Consider the following 17,223-nt stretch of genomic DNA (forward strand, 5'->3'; position numbering starts at 1 on the left):
TGTTTTCCTTGCCTCGCGGAGAGTAAACATTCAAACACATTTGTTGAACTGAATGGAATGAAACGGAAGCCATCAATACTTCTAAAAGTAAGGGCTTGACAATCATTTTGGAAGAGGAAGGCACAAAATTGGGTATGGCCTGAAATCAGATGACAATCCTAATTTGTTTTACAAAGATTCTGGAATAAAGTGATACACATTCTTTAAAATTACTTAATCATATCAACCCTGTAAAAGTAAGTAATAATCAGAGTTTGCAGTGAGAAGGGAAATTGTGAATTATCTCTGGTGGATAAGCATGATGTGGCTGAAAGGAGGTGGTCTGTAGTTAAGAACAAATGCTTTATTATTTATGTATTTCTTCTTCTTCTTCTTCTTTTTTTTTTTTTTTTTTTTTAGAGATGGGGTTTCACTATGTTGCCCAGGCTGGTCTTGAACTTCAGAGCTCAAGGATCTGCCTGCCTTGGTCTCCCAAAGTGCTAGGATTACAGGCATGAGTCACCGCACCCAGCCCAATAACAAAGGCTTTAGGAGCTAATGGGTTGATTTGAGTCCTGGATCCTTTCCTCTTTAGCTGTGTCACCTGGGGAAAATTTTGCTCTCTAAGATGTATTTTTCTTCTGTGAAATGGGGATTATATTAACTCCCAAAGTTATTGTAAGAATTTCAAATAATATATAAAAATATAATCTCATATTACACATAGGAAGTAGGTATGCGATAAATAACAGCTACTAACATGCATTTCCTTTTACATTACTCCTTTAGAAATTTAGAAAACATACCTGCACTTAAGGTTTAAATTGCTCTGGTTTGGGATTGAAGGAAATCAAAATGTTTTACTCCAAAATATATATCTTTGACATAATCTGAAGTGGCCCTGCAAAGCTGTCTTTTGTTGGGGAAATTAGAATCTGTAGATCTGTAGAGAATCTGTATTAATGCAATCAGCACTTCCTTTGCCCAGATCTAGGAAAGATTAACTGAGAGTCTGACACCTTTAAAGGACTGAAAGGAAACATTTACCAGCTATTCTCTCTGAGACTCCTACCTGCCAGAGGCTTCATCTATATGATAAGGCCCCCTTTGCTAGCCAAGCCTCTTCCTTTCTCCCTCCCAGAACGCGTCCTGCAACCAAAACCTGTTTTTGCCCATGCTCTGAGCCCATATTCTCTCCACAACCTCAAGATGGTATATAAGCTTCTGTACCTCATTGGGGGGTTGGGTCTTCGTTCCGAGGGCTCCTGTGTATACACGTTAAGAACATTTGTATGCCTTTTCTCCCATTAATCAATCTGCCTCATGTCAGTGGTTTTTCAGCGAACCTTTAGGGGGACCAAGGGCTTTGGTCCCCTCAGGATATTGCCAACATTTAAATTGTTCTGGTTTGGAATTAAGACTATGTGAATGGAAGCATTTGCTGTGCCAAAGTCAGCAAAATCAGTGAGTTACAAAATTGTGACTTGGCACTTGGAGAGCTGGCTGCTGCACATCCCAGTAAAATCTAACCGAGGTCTGCAAAAGCCTGTCTTGGAGCTCCCCTTCCAAGTGTCCAAATCCAAAAAGGCTTGAACCATCAGTCTCCAGCAGAAGCTGAATTATTTTTCTTTTGCCTCACTAATCACTATTAACCTATTTGTGGAGAAAGGTAATTTTATATTACTTTCTGTGTTTTTCTTAATTCTTCAAGTGTTTTCTAATTTTTTGGGATATATGACTTTTAAAAACAACTCCAGGGAATATTAGTTACACAGTTTGGGTAAGTGTCAAGAAATTTTATTCTTAAAAACACAGAGATTACATAATTTATTATCACCTCCAGTCACTCTGATTAGTGTATTGTTGGGGCTCAGAAAAATGGTACCCCAAAACATGGCACTTGGATGTGCCAGGTACTTTGAACTAAAGAGGCAGCCTCAGAACCAAGGTGTCTCTGACCTTCTCCCATTCCCCTGTCTCTCGCCCCTCTGCCTCCCCTGAAGCACAGGTAGGGACTTTCTCTGAAGTTCCCAGAAGAAATGCAATCTCCTTAGAAAAGATTAACTCCCAGGAAGGAACACTAGAGTTGACACCACACCAACTCACTTAAAGATCCTGAAACTTTTCTGCAATTTAGCAGTGTGCCCAGACTTGCTGGTTTAGGATTGAGAATGAAATACGGATTATAACACATGGTAAAGATCAGCCTTCCCAATATGGCTTTTGTTATATATAGATATCTATATAAATCAACTTCTTACATATTTTAAGTTCAGCCTAAAGATTTCTCTGTACATAGTGAGCTATAACCTAAATAGAAGTGTAAACAGACTGTAACCTACTGTTGTGCCAATCATGGAGTTTTGGCTGATCGAAGGGGACTCAGATGAACTTTACCAGGGTGAAACTGCCCCCACAGGGTTGACAGGAATTGCATGCCAGGTTCTGGACAGAAATATGGTGATAATTAAGCACAAATAAGGCTGCGCTTTGTCCCACTTCCTCGTGGCTAATAGTCACATAGCAGTAGATACTGACAATTTATATCCTCATTGTTCCTACAGACAGGATCTCTGACATTCAAATCATAAGGCTTTTGTTTAAGGATCATTAAGATGTTTTTCGGACCCTGAATTCCAGCAACCAGTTTGAAGACCCCCACAGATGAATGGGATCAGCATGAGAACACAGATTCTTCATCTCTCTGTCCTACAGCTTCACTCTGCACTCTTCAACCAGTTAGTGATCTCCACACTTCTGCCCACTCCAAGACCCTTAAAAACCTAGCCCCAAACTCCTCGGGGAGATGGATTTGAGGTTTCCTCCCATCTCCTTGTTGGGTGACACTGTGATCAAACCTCTTTCTCTGTTGCAACTCGGTGTCTTGGCTAACGGACTTGCATTGGGTGATGAACCTATTACAGTTACAAGGCTATTGTCTGTTCTTCAGGCCCCTTCATTTCCCCTAAAAATAATTTACTCTTCCTCTAAGAGTACCATCATTCCCTACTTCCCTCTCCTCTATGAAGAGGATATTTAGGCTCCAATCATCTGGCCCTTCCCTGAGTTTCATACTTTGTGTGACTCTCCGCATGCTTCCACATCAATCCGTTTGCATGCCTTTCCTCCTGTTAATCAGTTTGTTTTGTAGACTCAAATTCTCAAAACTTCCAGAGGTGGAAAGAAAGTTCCTTTTATCCCTACAGCATTCAAAACACTATTTGAAAGAGGCTAGACTATGTTTTCCTTTTCCTCATCTTATAAAGAAAATTTGAAAACATTAGTTCTTCACATTGTGAGCTTCCATTTTCTTTGTGATTCTGAAATACAATTTTTAAAGGAATTTTGTAAATAGGTCTTCACCTGTTGGGTCACTGCCTCATATAATTTATGTTGGCTTGAGAGAGAAGAAAACATCTCCTTGATTTTCCTGTGAACCATTTGAGTTACACTTTTTTTTTTTTTTTTGGCTGAGTCTCGCTCTGTCACCCAGACTGGAATGCAGTAGCACAATCTTGGCTCACTGCAACCTCTGCCTCCCAGGTTCAAGCAATTTTCATGCCTCAGCCTCCTGCGTAGCTGGGACTACAGGCATGCGCCACCAGGCCTGGCTAATTTTTGTATTTTTAGCAGAGATGGGGTTTCACCATGTTACCCAGGCTGCTTTCGAACTCCTGACCTTAAGTAATCCACCCACCTCGGCCTCCCAAAATGCTGGGATTACATGCGTGAGCCACCACACCTGGCCCCATCTGAGTTATACTTTTAAGGTGAATCTTTATACCACCTTCATGATTTTATCTATATAAATGGTTCATAGATTAAAAGATAAAATATTTATTTATGCTTCTAACAGTATATTGTTAAATCAACTCCTTACATATTTTAAGTTCAGCCTAAAGATTTCTCTGTACATAGTGAACCATAACCTAAATGGAGATGTAAACAAACTGTAACCTACTCCTGTGCCAATCACACAGTTTTGGCTGATCAAAGGGGCGCAATTGTCCAAATCGTGTTCAAATAAGGCAAATGCCAAGCTGTAACCAATACGGCTGTTTCTGTTCCTCACTTCAGTTTTCTAGACATCACTTTCCTTTTACTTCCTGTAAATCTTCCTCCCCGTAGCTTCACTGGAGTCTTTCTGAGCCTACTCTGGCTCAGCAGGCTGCCTGATTGGTGAATTGTTCTTTGCTCAGTAACTCTGTTAAGTTTAATTTGGCTAAGGTTTTTCTTTTCTTTCTTTTTTTGAGACAGGGTGTTGCTCTGTCTCCCACGCTGGAGTGCAGTGGCTCAGTCTTAGCTCACTGTAGCCTCTGCCTCCCAGGCACAGTCATCCTTCTACCTCAGCCTCTTGAGGAGCTGGGCTACAGGCTTGTGCTATCACGCCTGGCTAATTTTTGTGTTTTTTGTAGAGACAGGGTTTTGCTATGTATCCCAGGCTGATCTCAAACTCCTGGGCTCAAGTGATCTACTGCCTCAGCCTACCAAAGTGTTGGGATTACAGGCGTGAGCCACTGTGCTCAGCCAGATTTTTCTTTTAACATCTTTTTGTCTTTTATTACAGGTAGATTGATCAGGTTATTCTCTTGCTGTTTGAGTGACTTGGTGTTTCAGATCTATTAAGTCCCAAATTCATGAAATTTTCCTAATTTAACCATAGGCTGAAATTAAAACTAGGAGATTATGAATTTCCTTAGTTTAGGCAAATCTGCATAAGTAAACATGCAATGTTTTTAAAAAAACAAATAAGAGTAAATTCTTTACAAATAATTGATAACTCTCTAAAAGGATTCATTAAGATTTGTCCAGATAGAAAACTCTCAGGTGCATTTTAAACTATGTTTTGGAGACAATATAGAAAATTTTCTAAAGTATTTTGTCTTTGTTTAAAGTAAGGTGTACTGATGGGTAAGAGGAAGGACAGTTTGGTGGGATGAAATCAGACAACCAGCGGGAGAGTTGCAGTCACTGGAATAAGATAAATGCATCCTGGGTCTCTATGGCAACCAGGGACACCAGCTGATCTTCCACCTCAGCTCCTTGTAGAACAGCCTACCTGTGCCAAGTCTCACCCGCTTTAGAAACAAACATTTTATTGCTACATTAAATTGTTCCAAGAATTCCAGTTTATGAAACAGTACCAATCACTTTAGCTGAGCCTAAATCTCTACTGTACTTATCATGAAATATTTTTCTGATATAGTAAGTGCTATAAATTTCCTTTTAAAAATACATTTAGAGTGAGCACCAAGGAAAAAACTACATTTTCATGCTACATTTACAATTCATTGAGGTTTGCAGGGCTATTTGTTCAGGAAGTTAGTGGACTTGTTTCCCAGCTAAGATCTGGGAGCAGTAATCGTCCTCTCTTGTGGAGGGTCAGGTGTTTGTAGGGGGCGCTGCTGGTGGCTTAGAAAAGTTTCCAGAGGCCTTCTATTTGCTGAAGATTTCCTCTCTGTCTGTGTCCTACCTCTCTCTGCCACTTACTAGTTGTGGGTCTGCAGACAAGTTTCTTCAGTTCACTGTAACTTAGTTTCACTGTCTATAAAATTGGACTTACCTGATCGAGTGATTTAACAGAAAAAAATGAGCTAATATGTAAGAAGTCCTTATAGCACTCAGTAATATCTGCTAGTATTATAATTATTTGTTTATTTCACCTCAGACAGTATATTTCCTCTTGGTTTCAACATCTAGTAAGCTCAGGAAAATTTCTCTTGCTTATTTTATTACACTTATTTTCCTTAAACACTGAGTCTCATCTCAACTAGATTGTAGAATGCATGAATTTGGATGCACACAACATATGATATCTTTGTGGTTTTAGATCAAGGCCTTTAAAAGCGTTCAAGGGAATGAAAAGATTGAGACTGACTTTGGCCTTCTTAGAACCATAGGAGATATGGTCTTAATCATAGGAGATAACTAGTTATAAAACAGCTAGTTAAACTGGACTTAAGGTTCAAGTAATGGACGGACAGACCTGGTTCACACCCTACTTCCACCAATGATTTAGCTGAGTGTCCCAGGAAAATGTGTTTGACGTCACTGAGAATAAAGAGTATCTTTAAAGTGAGGTTAATAATAATTCGCAGGATTATTTGAGTATTATATATAACACTTAAAAAACATATGTAAAGTCCCTGATACTTAGTAGCACTCATAAATAGTAGCTCTTATTGTCATCATCATGACTCCTAATACTATAATAATATATTTCTCAGCATGACATTTATTTTAATGTGACAGTCAGGGTACCAATGTGTAGTATATTCCACAGGGCATAGGTGTGAATGAACACTCAAGATGCAATTTCCTCTCCATCGAGTTCTGTTACGTAAATAGTGCTAATAATAGAGTAGAACAGATTTTGTATTACAAAATAATAGAACAGTAAATGGTAGAACAAAGAAAAAGTGCTAAGTACGCAGTGAATTCATTAACACATTTTCCAGCCAAATGTGTAGATATACATATATATATATATATACACACCTATATTTCAGCTATTTTAAGTATTGAGATAGCTACTGAATGAAACAGCACATGAAACGCAATGTGCAAAAAATACTTCAAACTTTTTGTACAAAATGAAAATAAAACATTTATGCTATACAGTATATATAGGGAAAGATGTGTTCATTGAATAATCAGTTTTGTTACCTGAGTTGGAGCCACTAATTCCAATTCTGAAGCCGACTCAGAGTTGAGGGAGCTTTTTCCACCACTCAGTTCTGGTTGAGATCTGTGTTCTGAGGACCTATAAGGGATGCATTAAGGAAATTAAACGTACACTAGAAACAAATTAAGCTATAAATCCAGTCAAGAAACTAGGTAATTTGGATCATTGAAAGCCATGATGTCAAAGCGCTCATCAAAATTCTGATGATAGAGATGTTTCATGTATTTCTATTATAATGGTCACTTTCAGAATGTAAGAGGCTACAATGTGCTAGGTGTTATTATCTTCGATTAAAAATTCAGTTCGATTATGGGCAAAAAGTAAATAAATGCAGTACCATTTTTGTTACAGAAAATTATTTCATAAAAAAATTATGGTTTTTTTTTTTTTTTTTTTTGGTAGGGGAAGAAACTTCCCAAAAAGTGTCTCAGGAGAGATTTTATCTTTATATAGAATTTGCAATGTCATGATAAGTGGAGATGTGGGAGGGCAGTAGGAGACGGAAGCTGGACACTGCCCTTTAGGAAGCTTCAAAAATATGGTACAACTCAGGTGGCCAGATTTTCTCATAAGCATCCATACATTATTCTTAATTATTTGATTATCTGATAGTGGATGATGGAGCAAACCAAAAAAGGTACCTGTATAGCTGCAAAAATTTAACTATTATTTAATATATTGAATATTATCATGTATATACACATATACACCTATTTTTACTAATCAGCACAGTTACACATTCAGAACATTATTAGCAATGTTGAATTACGAATCTCTCAAAACTCTTATTGACTGAGTTGCATTGATTTTTGACAGTTGAATGAAATAATTTGAGTTGGTAGAAGCCACAATAATTGATATTGTTATATAGAGGTTACATGTGATGCCAAGTATTTGGATCGAGTTAACTCATTGGCTATTTCAGTGCCACTCATAAAGTTGATACATAAATGGCCATTTTCTGGTATTAAAATACCTTACCATAAGAGCTCTTTTGATCCAGTTCTAGATGAGGATGATTTTCTCTCTGCCATTGGATGTCCCTTGGTATTTCGATCTCCATGAAACTTAACATCGTCCCATTTTTCCAGTTGTGTTTGAATGTCTAGTAAGTACAGAGGAAGCAGGTGAGGCAGGTGGTGGCAGGGCGGAGGAGGGGGAGCAGTCGGGGGGAGTGGGGTGAGGGTGGAGCGTGTGGTGCAGAGAGAAAAAGATTAATTAAGATTGAAAAATCTTATCCAAGGGAGCTTCATTGAACCAGTGTTCCCAAGCCCGAAGATCAACCTTTATCTTTCCAATGTTGCATACAAATTAAAACTTGTGCAGCTAAATAGAAATCTCCTATTAAGATAAATTGCATTGCTTTTACAGTTAAAGCAATCAAGTTGTTTGACCTGAATTTATTTCTGAATCTGTGTACATTCTGAATCTTGTATATGAGCCTGTGCGATCTGGTGTAGAATGTACATCTGGAGCACCACTGTGTCAGTCTCTGGCTAAAGCAGGGGCTTGGGGGCTTTGCTGGCATGATTCCGGAAAGAAATTCTGTTTAAAAAGATGAGCTTCAGTGTTAAAAGGAGGTGGGAATAAATCAGAAAACTTTCATAGCTTTTGAATAAAGCATGTAATTTTTCACCAAAAGGAGGGAATTTATAACGGCGGAGAGAGAGAAAGGAGGCAATGAGGACAGCCAAGGGAATGCTGGAACCATTTTATCCCTGTGGCTTAGTTCTTACAGATAAAAAATCTGGCTGGATTCTCTCATTAACAGGTGTGTGGCTGTGAATAAACCACTGAAACAATCTTGGGGTTCAGTTTTTTAGTTTATAAAAAGATCGGGCCAGGTGGCGGTGGCTCACGCCTATAATCCCAGCACATTGGGAGGCAGAGGCAGGTGGATCATCTGAGGTCAGGAGTTTGAGACCAGCCTGACCAACATGGTGAAACCCCGTTTCTACTAAATAAAAAAAAAAAAAAAGAATGGGGTGTGGTGGTGCATGCCTGTAATCCCAGCTACTTGGGAGGCTGAAGCAGTAGAATTGCTTGATCCTGGGAGGTGGAGGTTGCAGTGGGCCCAGATCGCGCCACTGCACTCCAGCCTGGGCAATAGATCAAAACTCTGTCTAAAAAAAAAAAAAGATCAGTTTGCAGTTGATGTTCTCTAAGGTCTTTTTTCCCCTTCTTTTTAAAAACTGTGGTAAAAAATACATAACAAATTGACCATTTAAACCATATTTTAGTGTATAATTCAGTAGCATTAGTACATTCGCACTGTTGTGTGACCATCACCACTATTCATCTCCAAAATTTCTCATCATTTCAAACTGAAACTCTACTCATTAAACACGAACTCCTCATTCCCCCTCCCCCACAAACCCTGGTAACTTTTATTCTACTTTCTGTCTATATGAATTTGACTATTGTAGGTACCTCATACAAGTGGAATCCTCCAGTCCAGGTTGATTATTCCTTATGCAAAATGCTTGGCACCAGGAGTGTTTCAAATTTGGGATTTTTTTTCTTGGTTTTTGGAATATTTGCATGTGTCATAATGAGATATCTTAGGGCTGGGACTCAAATTTAAACACGAAATTCAATTATGTTTCATACACACCTTACACACATAGCCTGAAGGTAATTTTATAAAGTATTTTAAATAATCTTATGCATGAAACAAAGTTCTGACTGTGACTTATCACACGAAGTCAGGTGTGGAATTTTCCACTTACAGATTTTGGAAGATTTCAGATTTTCGAATTAGGGATGCTCAACCTGTATTTGTCCTTTTGTGCCTGGTTTACTTCACTTAGCACAATATCTTCAAGGTTCATCCATGTTGTAGCATGTAAGTTATTCCTTTCCAAGGCTGAATAAGTTAATTGTCTGTATATACCACATTGTGTTTATCCATTCATCTCATGATGGGTTTCAGTTGTTTTCACCTTTGTACTATTGTGAATAACACTACTATTCTTAAAGGTGCTTTTAAACTAAGTACTTTTACAACCTTTTCATAGGACATTTTCTCAGAAGCAGAGAAATAAATGTTCATCATTTGCATGCTTATTGTGTTATATTGTAATATATTAATATATTCTTTTTTTTAAGACAAGGTCTCACTCTGTTGCCCAGGCTGAAGTGCTATGGTGCAGTCACAGCTCGCTGCAGCCTCAATCTCTTGGGCTTAAGCAATCCTCCTGCCTCAGCCTCCCAAGTAGCTGGGACTACAGGCTTATGCCACTATGCCAGGCTAATTTTTAAAATTTTGTAGAGACGGGATCTCACTATGCTGTCCAAGCTAGTCTCAAACTCCTGGCCTCAAGCACTCCTCCTGCCTCAGCCTTCCAAAGAGCTGGGATTACAGATATGAGCCACTGCACCCAATCAATGTATTAATATATTTTAATCTAAATCTATAAATGTTATTAACTTATTTGTACAACTGAATAAACCTAGATGGTGAGGAAATAGTAGAGATAGTTATAAAATTTCCCTCCAAAGACAGACCTCAAAGAGGGATGGCAGGGGAGAGGCGTTCCTGTGTATGCCACTAATTTGAACAATGGCTTGGTTCTCTTTCCTTTCTTTACAATCTATCCCTGGAAGAGCTCATCTACACCCATGGTTCCAATATCCATTCATACACAGGCTTCTGACTTACAAATCTCCATTTCCTACTCAGTTCTTTTTCTCCAGTTCTAGACCTATATACTTAACAGTCTAATGGAGGTATCCACAGAGAAGTCCCATAGTTTCCTCAAATATAGCAGGTTCAAAGCTGAACACAATAGTTCACTCCTGCCCCTCTTCCATCTTCTATCATGGAGCTTGGCATGTTCTACATGTCCCCATTGCTCACATATACATATTATCTTTGTTTCCAAATCTTGTTTTAATATTTTTTGGAATCTGTCTCTCTCTTTCTCATTATCCCCCTTGTCACTATTGGATCTCTGTACTGGTCTCCTTGCCTCTATTCCTTTCTCCATAAATCCACCAGAGAAGGATTTTTCTAAAATAGGAACTGTTGCTGTCATTCCTCTTAGCAGAACCCTTCAAACATCATCCCTACTCCCCCAGTCTTCAGTGCATGACATCCAAGGATTCCTATGATCTCACCACTAGTGATTTTCAGTCTTTTTCTCTCACTATTCTACCATCCTTGAGTACTATTGAAATACGTATATTTACTTAAAAAGACATCTTTCCATGTTTATCTATTTGTGTGTGAATACCTTTCCTTTCTGCAACAGCGATACCCTCCTCTGTTCTCCCCACCTTTCTCCTGATCTATCTTGAATCTGGCAAATTCCTATGCATTCCTCAACCCTCAGCTCACATAGTACCTCTTGTAAGACACCTTCTCCCACTGGCTGGAGCAATGGCATGATGTGGAGGCTCATGTAGTAACTGATCTGGGTTTTCTTTCATTGCTACATATAGTTAATATTTTATTATAATCATTTAATCATTTTTCTATCTCCCTACTAGACTGTAAATTTGCTAAGGCACAGAGAGCTTATATTATTTATCTTTGTATTCCTAGCACATAGTTTGTGCTGGGAATATGGTAGATACTCAGAGAAATGTTTGCTGAACAAATGAATAAATTAATTCATGACCATTTAACATGTACATATCATAGTAATAAGTGATTTCATATATTCCCATTTATTCCTCACAGCCTTATGGATAAGCTATGAATATGATCTCCTTATGAATGTATATACAATATTCACCTCCCCACACATATACCTACACACACAGCAGTCAGTCACAGCCAGGGAAGATTCATGTTCCTCTTGGCTTTCTAAGATACCTGTCACTGTTCTTTCTCTTGAGAAAGGAGAGCTTAATGTGTCTGATTCCAGGAGCTGAGAATTAAGCTGTCCTTTCTCAGAGGAGGTAGAATACAGTGGAAAACATATGGGCTTTGAGGTTGACTAGAACTAGGCTCAAATTTCAACTCTTCCTCTTATAAACTGTGAGATCTTGGGCAAACTGCTTAAATTTTGAAACTTGGTTCCTCAGATGTTTCAAAGAGTTGTGATAATTTAATGAGATAATACATGTAAGTAATGTACTGTGGTTCCTAGGCATTGTAACCCACCATCAAATGGTAGCTGTTATTATTGTATTGCATGTATTCCCAAACATGTTTGTTACATACTGTTTCATCTGGCTGCCCCTGGGCCTTGCATTAGAGTTGGTTACTCACAAGTCCCTCTTTCTCGTCCTGGACTGAGTGTTCCTACAGAGCAAGATGCACATTTTATCTTTATTTGTAACTTTAGTGCCTAACCTGGCACCCAGCACCTATCTATAACTCACTATTTGTGGGTCGAATAAATAAATGAATCAATCAGTTATGCAAAGTTGAGCTCCCCAATTGCTATACAGTTCAAGCTCAAAAGAAGCTATGTCCTGTCCAGTTTCCACCATGGAATGCCTTTTCTACTCCTTTGTTCTCTGTTTAATGCCATTGGTGGAAATTTCCTCTTGTATCCACATCAGCAGAGCAAGGTTGAGCATCCATAGCCGCAAGCGATTGCCTTACCTAGATCTAAGGATGAAGTCTCCGGGACTCTGAGAGGCTGGCCTCTCTGCTCAGCATCCGTGCTGATGAGGTCAGATCCATCGGCCTTTTTCTTGAGGGATGAGGTTTTTGATGAGGGCTCCGACTTCTTGGCTTTGGTTTGGGTTTGAGAGACTGGTTCACTCAGGTCGAGGAGATCTAAGCCAGTGGCCAATACTACCAGAAATGGAAGAGGTTAAGATAAGCCCATTTACTACTCTGAAATTATTTAAAATAGGTTTCAGTTGGGTACAGAAAGATTTTATGTTTGTAGGATAGGTTAGAATAAAATTAAGTTAGCTCATCATTGATTTATAGAGACAGCTTGTTAGACTGGGATGTTTGCTGCATGTTATTCTTATATTTGGTATGGCACAAATTGGTAAGAAAGGACTTAGAGCAGCCTCAGCAATGATGAAGCTTTGAATGAAATTAAAATGATCAAACTGAATCTGAGTTCAGGTGCTATTTACTTTATTCCTTTGCTTTATTTATACTGAAGGTTATTTTAGATTGCAATTTCCCAGAGAGGAGTCAATCTACCATATTCAGAGATTTAGTGAAGGTTTTGAATGTCTTTGTGTTTTAATTTTAAACAATAAAGTATATGGGGTATAAAGCAATGCTGTTAATCATCTTTTATTTAATTAAGCAGTTCGATCAGAAAATGGCATCCTGTTTGGGTTCACCCAAGAGAGGTATTTTATAATCCATAGTTGATGAATAGGTACACATGTTAATGCCTTTGCTGTTTAGTATGCAAATTTAAATTTCAATGTAACTAACTATAAAACTGTTACACTTTTACTTCCTAGCAGGTTGATTACATTGCATTAAATACTCTAATGAAAACAGAAATAATAACTTGTTCAAATGCAAATAAGGCAAATGAGAGTTAAAAAAGCAAGTTTTATAACCTTAGCTTCTTCCTTCTTTTACAGTGCATGTAACCAGTGTTTGACTAGCTCATTGTGAGAGATAGAAAATTCAAATTGGAGAAGGTCCCTACAGCTCTACCTTTCCACCAGTCCCTGCTGTTTCACTGGCCCTGGCACCGCACTGGAGAGACTAGCTTCTGAGCAAGATCGGTGGCTCCCTGGCCTGGAATCTCTTCACCCAGCTCACTTAGGAAAGCCACAGAAAGACAAAGAAACCACTTGCATTAACCCTTTGTGGCAGTCTACAACAATGACTGCAGCACTCCTCTTTAATCTCCAAGCTTTTCCTCTAGGTGGGGGATGGATTTTTGCTGATGTCTCAATACTCTTCTGTCTGCTTCACCCTTGTACTCAAGGCAGGGGCTGGGCTCCATTGAACTCACAACCTGGATTTCTTTAGTAGTGCAAGGGCTTCATGAGTTAACCATTCCTATGGGATCTTTAGGATGGTGTGTCAAACTTTACTCTTAATAATCTTGCTTTCTGATTCCAATTCCAAGTCACAGTGGTTGGATGTTGTTGTTGAAGTGGAAACATCTGGCTCTGTCATGGCTTAGTGTGTGACTTGAAGTAAGTTTCTTGATCTCTCTGAGTTTCAGTTTCCTCATTTGAAAATGGGGAATTAATTGTCTTTTAGGGATAAGATGAGGATTAAATGATCTAATGTATGTAAAGTGCCAGGCATACAATAGGTACTCAATAAATGTGATTTCCATTCTTTTACAGCCAATTTGTGATTTTTTTCTATCCTTTTTGTTGTTGTTGTTGATGTTCTCCTATTTTCACTGTTCCTTTTTATTTGAGACAAGAATCAGATCCATACACTGACAGAAAGAGAAAATGCTACTGGGAATAAAACTGAAGATGAGACAAAGATATTGGTTCTACAGAGGATCCTATGAAGTAAATTTATCATAAAGTGGCCTGAAAGTGTCAGCTTATCTCAACAGAATCTTCCTGAGGCAATAGGAACCACTTCCCAATGCTAAGATGCCCTGAGATACGAGGGATGTTTTGGGGCTGGGAAGTACTTGAACGCGGAGGGAAAGAAGTGACATTCAGAACTAAGCTGCCTGGCTTTATGTCTAAAATGTAAGCATGGCAGACAGCCAAAATAGGCTAGAATGCCTCACATTTTATATCCACTGAATGGTCAAATAGAAATTTCCAGACCACTATTATGTTGGCAAGGAGTCTAGGCCCAATGTGATGTCCTTATAATGGAGGAAAGGAAATTGATGGCAGAATATAGAATGCCATATACATCTTTTTACTAATTGTACAAACAATTAAGAGTTAGTCACTTGCTCCTAGACTTTTAGAAGCAAATTATAAAATTGTCTACTTGAACATAGGAAGTACATTTGTTATGGAATAACAGCTGGCAAGTACTAATTTAATTCTATATCTTCTTACATTCAGAATAAATGAATTACTAAAAGGGTGAACTGTGAATTCAAACTTGGCTCAGTAAGGGTCTTTCCCCCTCCAAAGTGTCCTGGGCAATTCCTGTATTTGTTCTGAGCTCTGTGTCCCTTTGTTCTTTTTCTTGCAAATGTGAAACAAATGCTTGGCACACACAGAAAGCCTAATTGGTTACCCAGCTGATGAAGGAGGGGGCTTGGAGGTCGAATGGCCAGCTTGGAAGCTGGGAAAGTCCCTGCAGAGTACGTTTTCAAAAGGAGAGAAGGGTGGGTGTAGCCTTTCACTCTCTGGAGAAAGACAAATCACATTTTAGCATGTGTGTGTCCTTTAGCTAAGATTTAAAAGTAAGAATCTTATTGCTCCACACAAAGACAGCCCTGGTATGGTAGGCGGTGTCTGCTCTGCTGATTTCTTAAATCCTATTTTAAAGATCCTTCAGGCACATGAAGTTTTGGGCTTCAGTATCTGTGTGCTTAAATTAAGAGCACCAACCGGTGAGGTGTGTTGGCTCACGTTTGTAATCCCAGTGCTTTGGGAGGCCAAGGCAGGAGGATCGCTCGAAGCCAGGAGTTTGAGACCAGCCTAGGCAATATAACAAGATTCAGTCACTACAAAACAATTAAAAAAATTAAAAAAAAATTAGCCAGGAGTGATGGCTATCACCTGTAGTCTCAGCTACTCGGGAGACTAGGTGGGAGTCTTTAGCCCAGAAGTTTGAGCCAGCCTGGGTGACAGAGTAAGACCCTGTCTCTAAATAAAAGGAGCACAAAGGATAATCTCCTCTTACAATGAACGTGAAAAGTGTGTGCGTGTGTGTATGCACATGTGTGTGTATGCGTGTGATAGTGTAGATCTAATAAAATACCTTCTGGGTGTAATCTTATTGTCACATATGCAGACTTTTCTCATGGACCACATGTCAGTCACCACTCACAGCTTCATAGGCTGTGGGATCCCATTGCCTAGAGGATGTCGCTGACTTCACTTCTATTTGCTGTAGCAGGGGAATTTCCAGCTCAGTTGCTTCTGAGCAGGCTATGGTTTGCCAGTCACCCTTGTAGCACTTTGTCCTGTCTTCTTCACTTTAGTTCAGCTAATCTATTTTGGTGTCCTGATGTTCCGTGAATATTGTGCATAAAATAAGGCAGCACAGGACAGAGGTTAAGACTGTCTGAGTTTGACTGAGTGCAGTGGCTCATGCCTGTAATCCCAGCACTTTGGGAGGCTGAGGCAGGCGGATCACCTGAGGTCGGGAGTTCAAGGCCAGCCTGACCAACATGGAGAAACCCCGTCTCTACTAAAAATACAAAATTAGCCAGGCGTGGTGGCACATGCCTGTAATCTCAGCTACTCTGGAGGCTGAGGCAGGAGAATTGCTTGAACCTGGGAGGCGGAGGTTGCGGTGAGCCGAGATCATGCTGTTGCACTCCAGCTTGGGCAACAAGAGCAAAACTCTGTCTCAAAAAAAAATGTCTCTCTGAACCCTAACTCTGCCTACCTAAAATAAGGATAAAACTACTTTATAAAGTATTGGATGAAGTGCTTATCTACAGCTCTTGGGACAGCACTATAAGCATAGTCATGATGCAAATAAATATTTATTGCTACTAGAAGACTCTACTGAAAGCATTCATGCTTGACGCAAACTGTAGATATATGAGGTTGGAAATGATTACAAAAACTATTTATTGAAAATATACAATATGGTAAGTGCTTATGAATGTTTCCTTGCTTAGTCTACGTAACATTTCTGTGAAAAAGGTATTCTAATTTTACATATGAGAAACTTGAGGCTTGGCAATATTAAGTAACTTGTCCAAAATCACACAGCTGGTATGGTAGAAAAACGCCCCCCTCTAATATGGCCACATTCTAATCCCCAGAACCTGTAAATATGTTACCTTGACATGTCACATGGCAAAAGGGACTTTGCAGATGTAATTAAGGATTTGGAGACTGAAAGATTAATCTGGATGATCCCTGTGGGCCCAATGTAATCACAAGAGCTCTTATAAAGTGCAGTTAGGGGGGTCAGAGCCAGAGAAGGACATGGAGACCAATGTGAGAGAGAGAGCTGCTGGTTTTGAAGATGGAGCCAGGAGTCATAAGCCACCAAATTGTAGGTGCCCTCTAGAAGCTGGAAAAAGCAAGGAAGTGAATTCTGTCCTGGAGCCTCCAGAAGTAATGTAGTTCTACTGACATCTTGATTTTAGGATAATAAATTTGTGTTGTTTTAAGCCATTAGATTTGTGGTAATTGTTACGGCGACAATAGAAAACTAATATAACTGGTATGTCAGTGTTTACACCAGGATTCAAATACAGGATACAGGTCTCATCTCTCCATAGCCTGTGTTCTTGCACAGTCCTCTCTAGACTTTATCTAAACCTTAAGGCAAGGTGCTGACTTTATTGATAAGGCTTTGATTCATTTGTTTGTTTAGCTTCTAATTATTTGGCAGTTTGGATACTCCGAGGAATGATTTAAATAGTTGGCAGTCTCAAAAACTTTTGTTCTTCAGATAATCTAATAGAACTGGGTGGAAAAAAATTATAATTTAGAACTTCTATGAGGCAAAAGATATGTTCTTTTAGGGTTCATAGAGAAAAAAAATCACTGAT

The 17,223-nt window shown here is 39.1% G+C and overlaps 1 protein-coding gene across 17 annotated transcripts in view; it reads right to left on the reverse strand.

The window, feature by feature from the left end:
* Window positions 1–17,223, reverse strand: part of PEX5L (peroxisomal biogenesis factor 5 like) — a 241,674-nt gene that overhangs the window by 72,140 nt on the left and 152,311 nt on the right. For all 17 annotated transcript variants that reach the window (XM_014344468.4, XM_014344465.5, XM_014344464.6 and 14 more), the window contains 3 exons: window positions 12,222–12,416; window positions 7,646–7,769; window positions 6,646–6,742 (listed from right to left, as the gene is read on the reverse strand). In XM_014344468.4, the coding sequence (XP_014199954.1) occupies window positions 6,646–6,742; window positions 7,646–7,769; window positions 12,222–12,416 (416 nt within the window). The remainder of the gene's footprint in view (window positions 1–6,645; window positions 6,743–7,645; window positions 7,770–12,221; window positions 12,417–17,223) is intronic.

The sequence above is a fragment of the Pan paniscus genome, chromosome 2, assembly GCF_029289425.2.
Source record: "Pan paniscus chromosome 2, NHGRI_mPanPan1-v2.0_pri, whole genome shotgun sequence".
NCBI classification, from domain to species: Eukaryota; Metazoa; Chordata; class Mammalia; order Primates; family Hominidae; genus Pan; species Pan paniscus.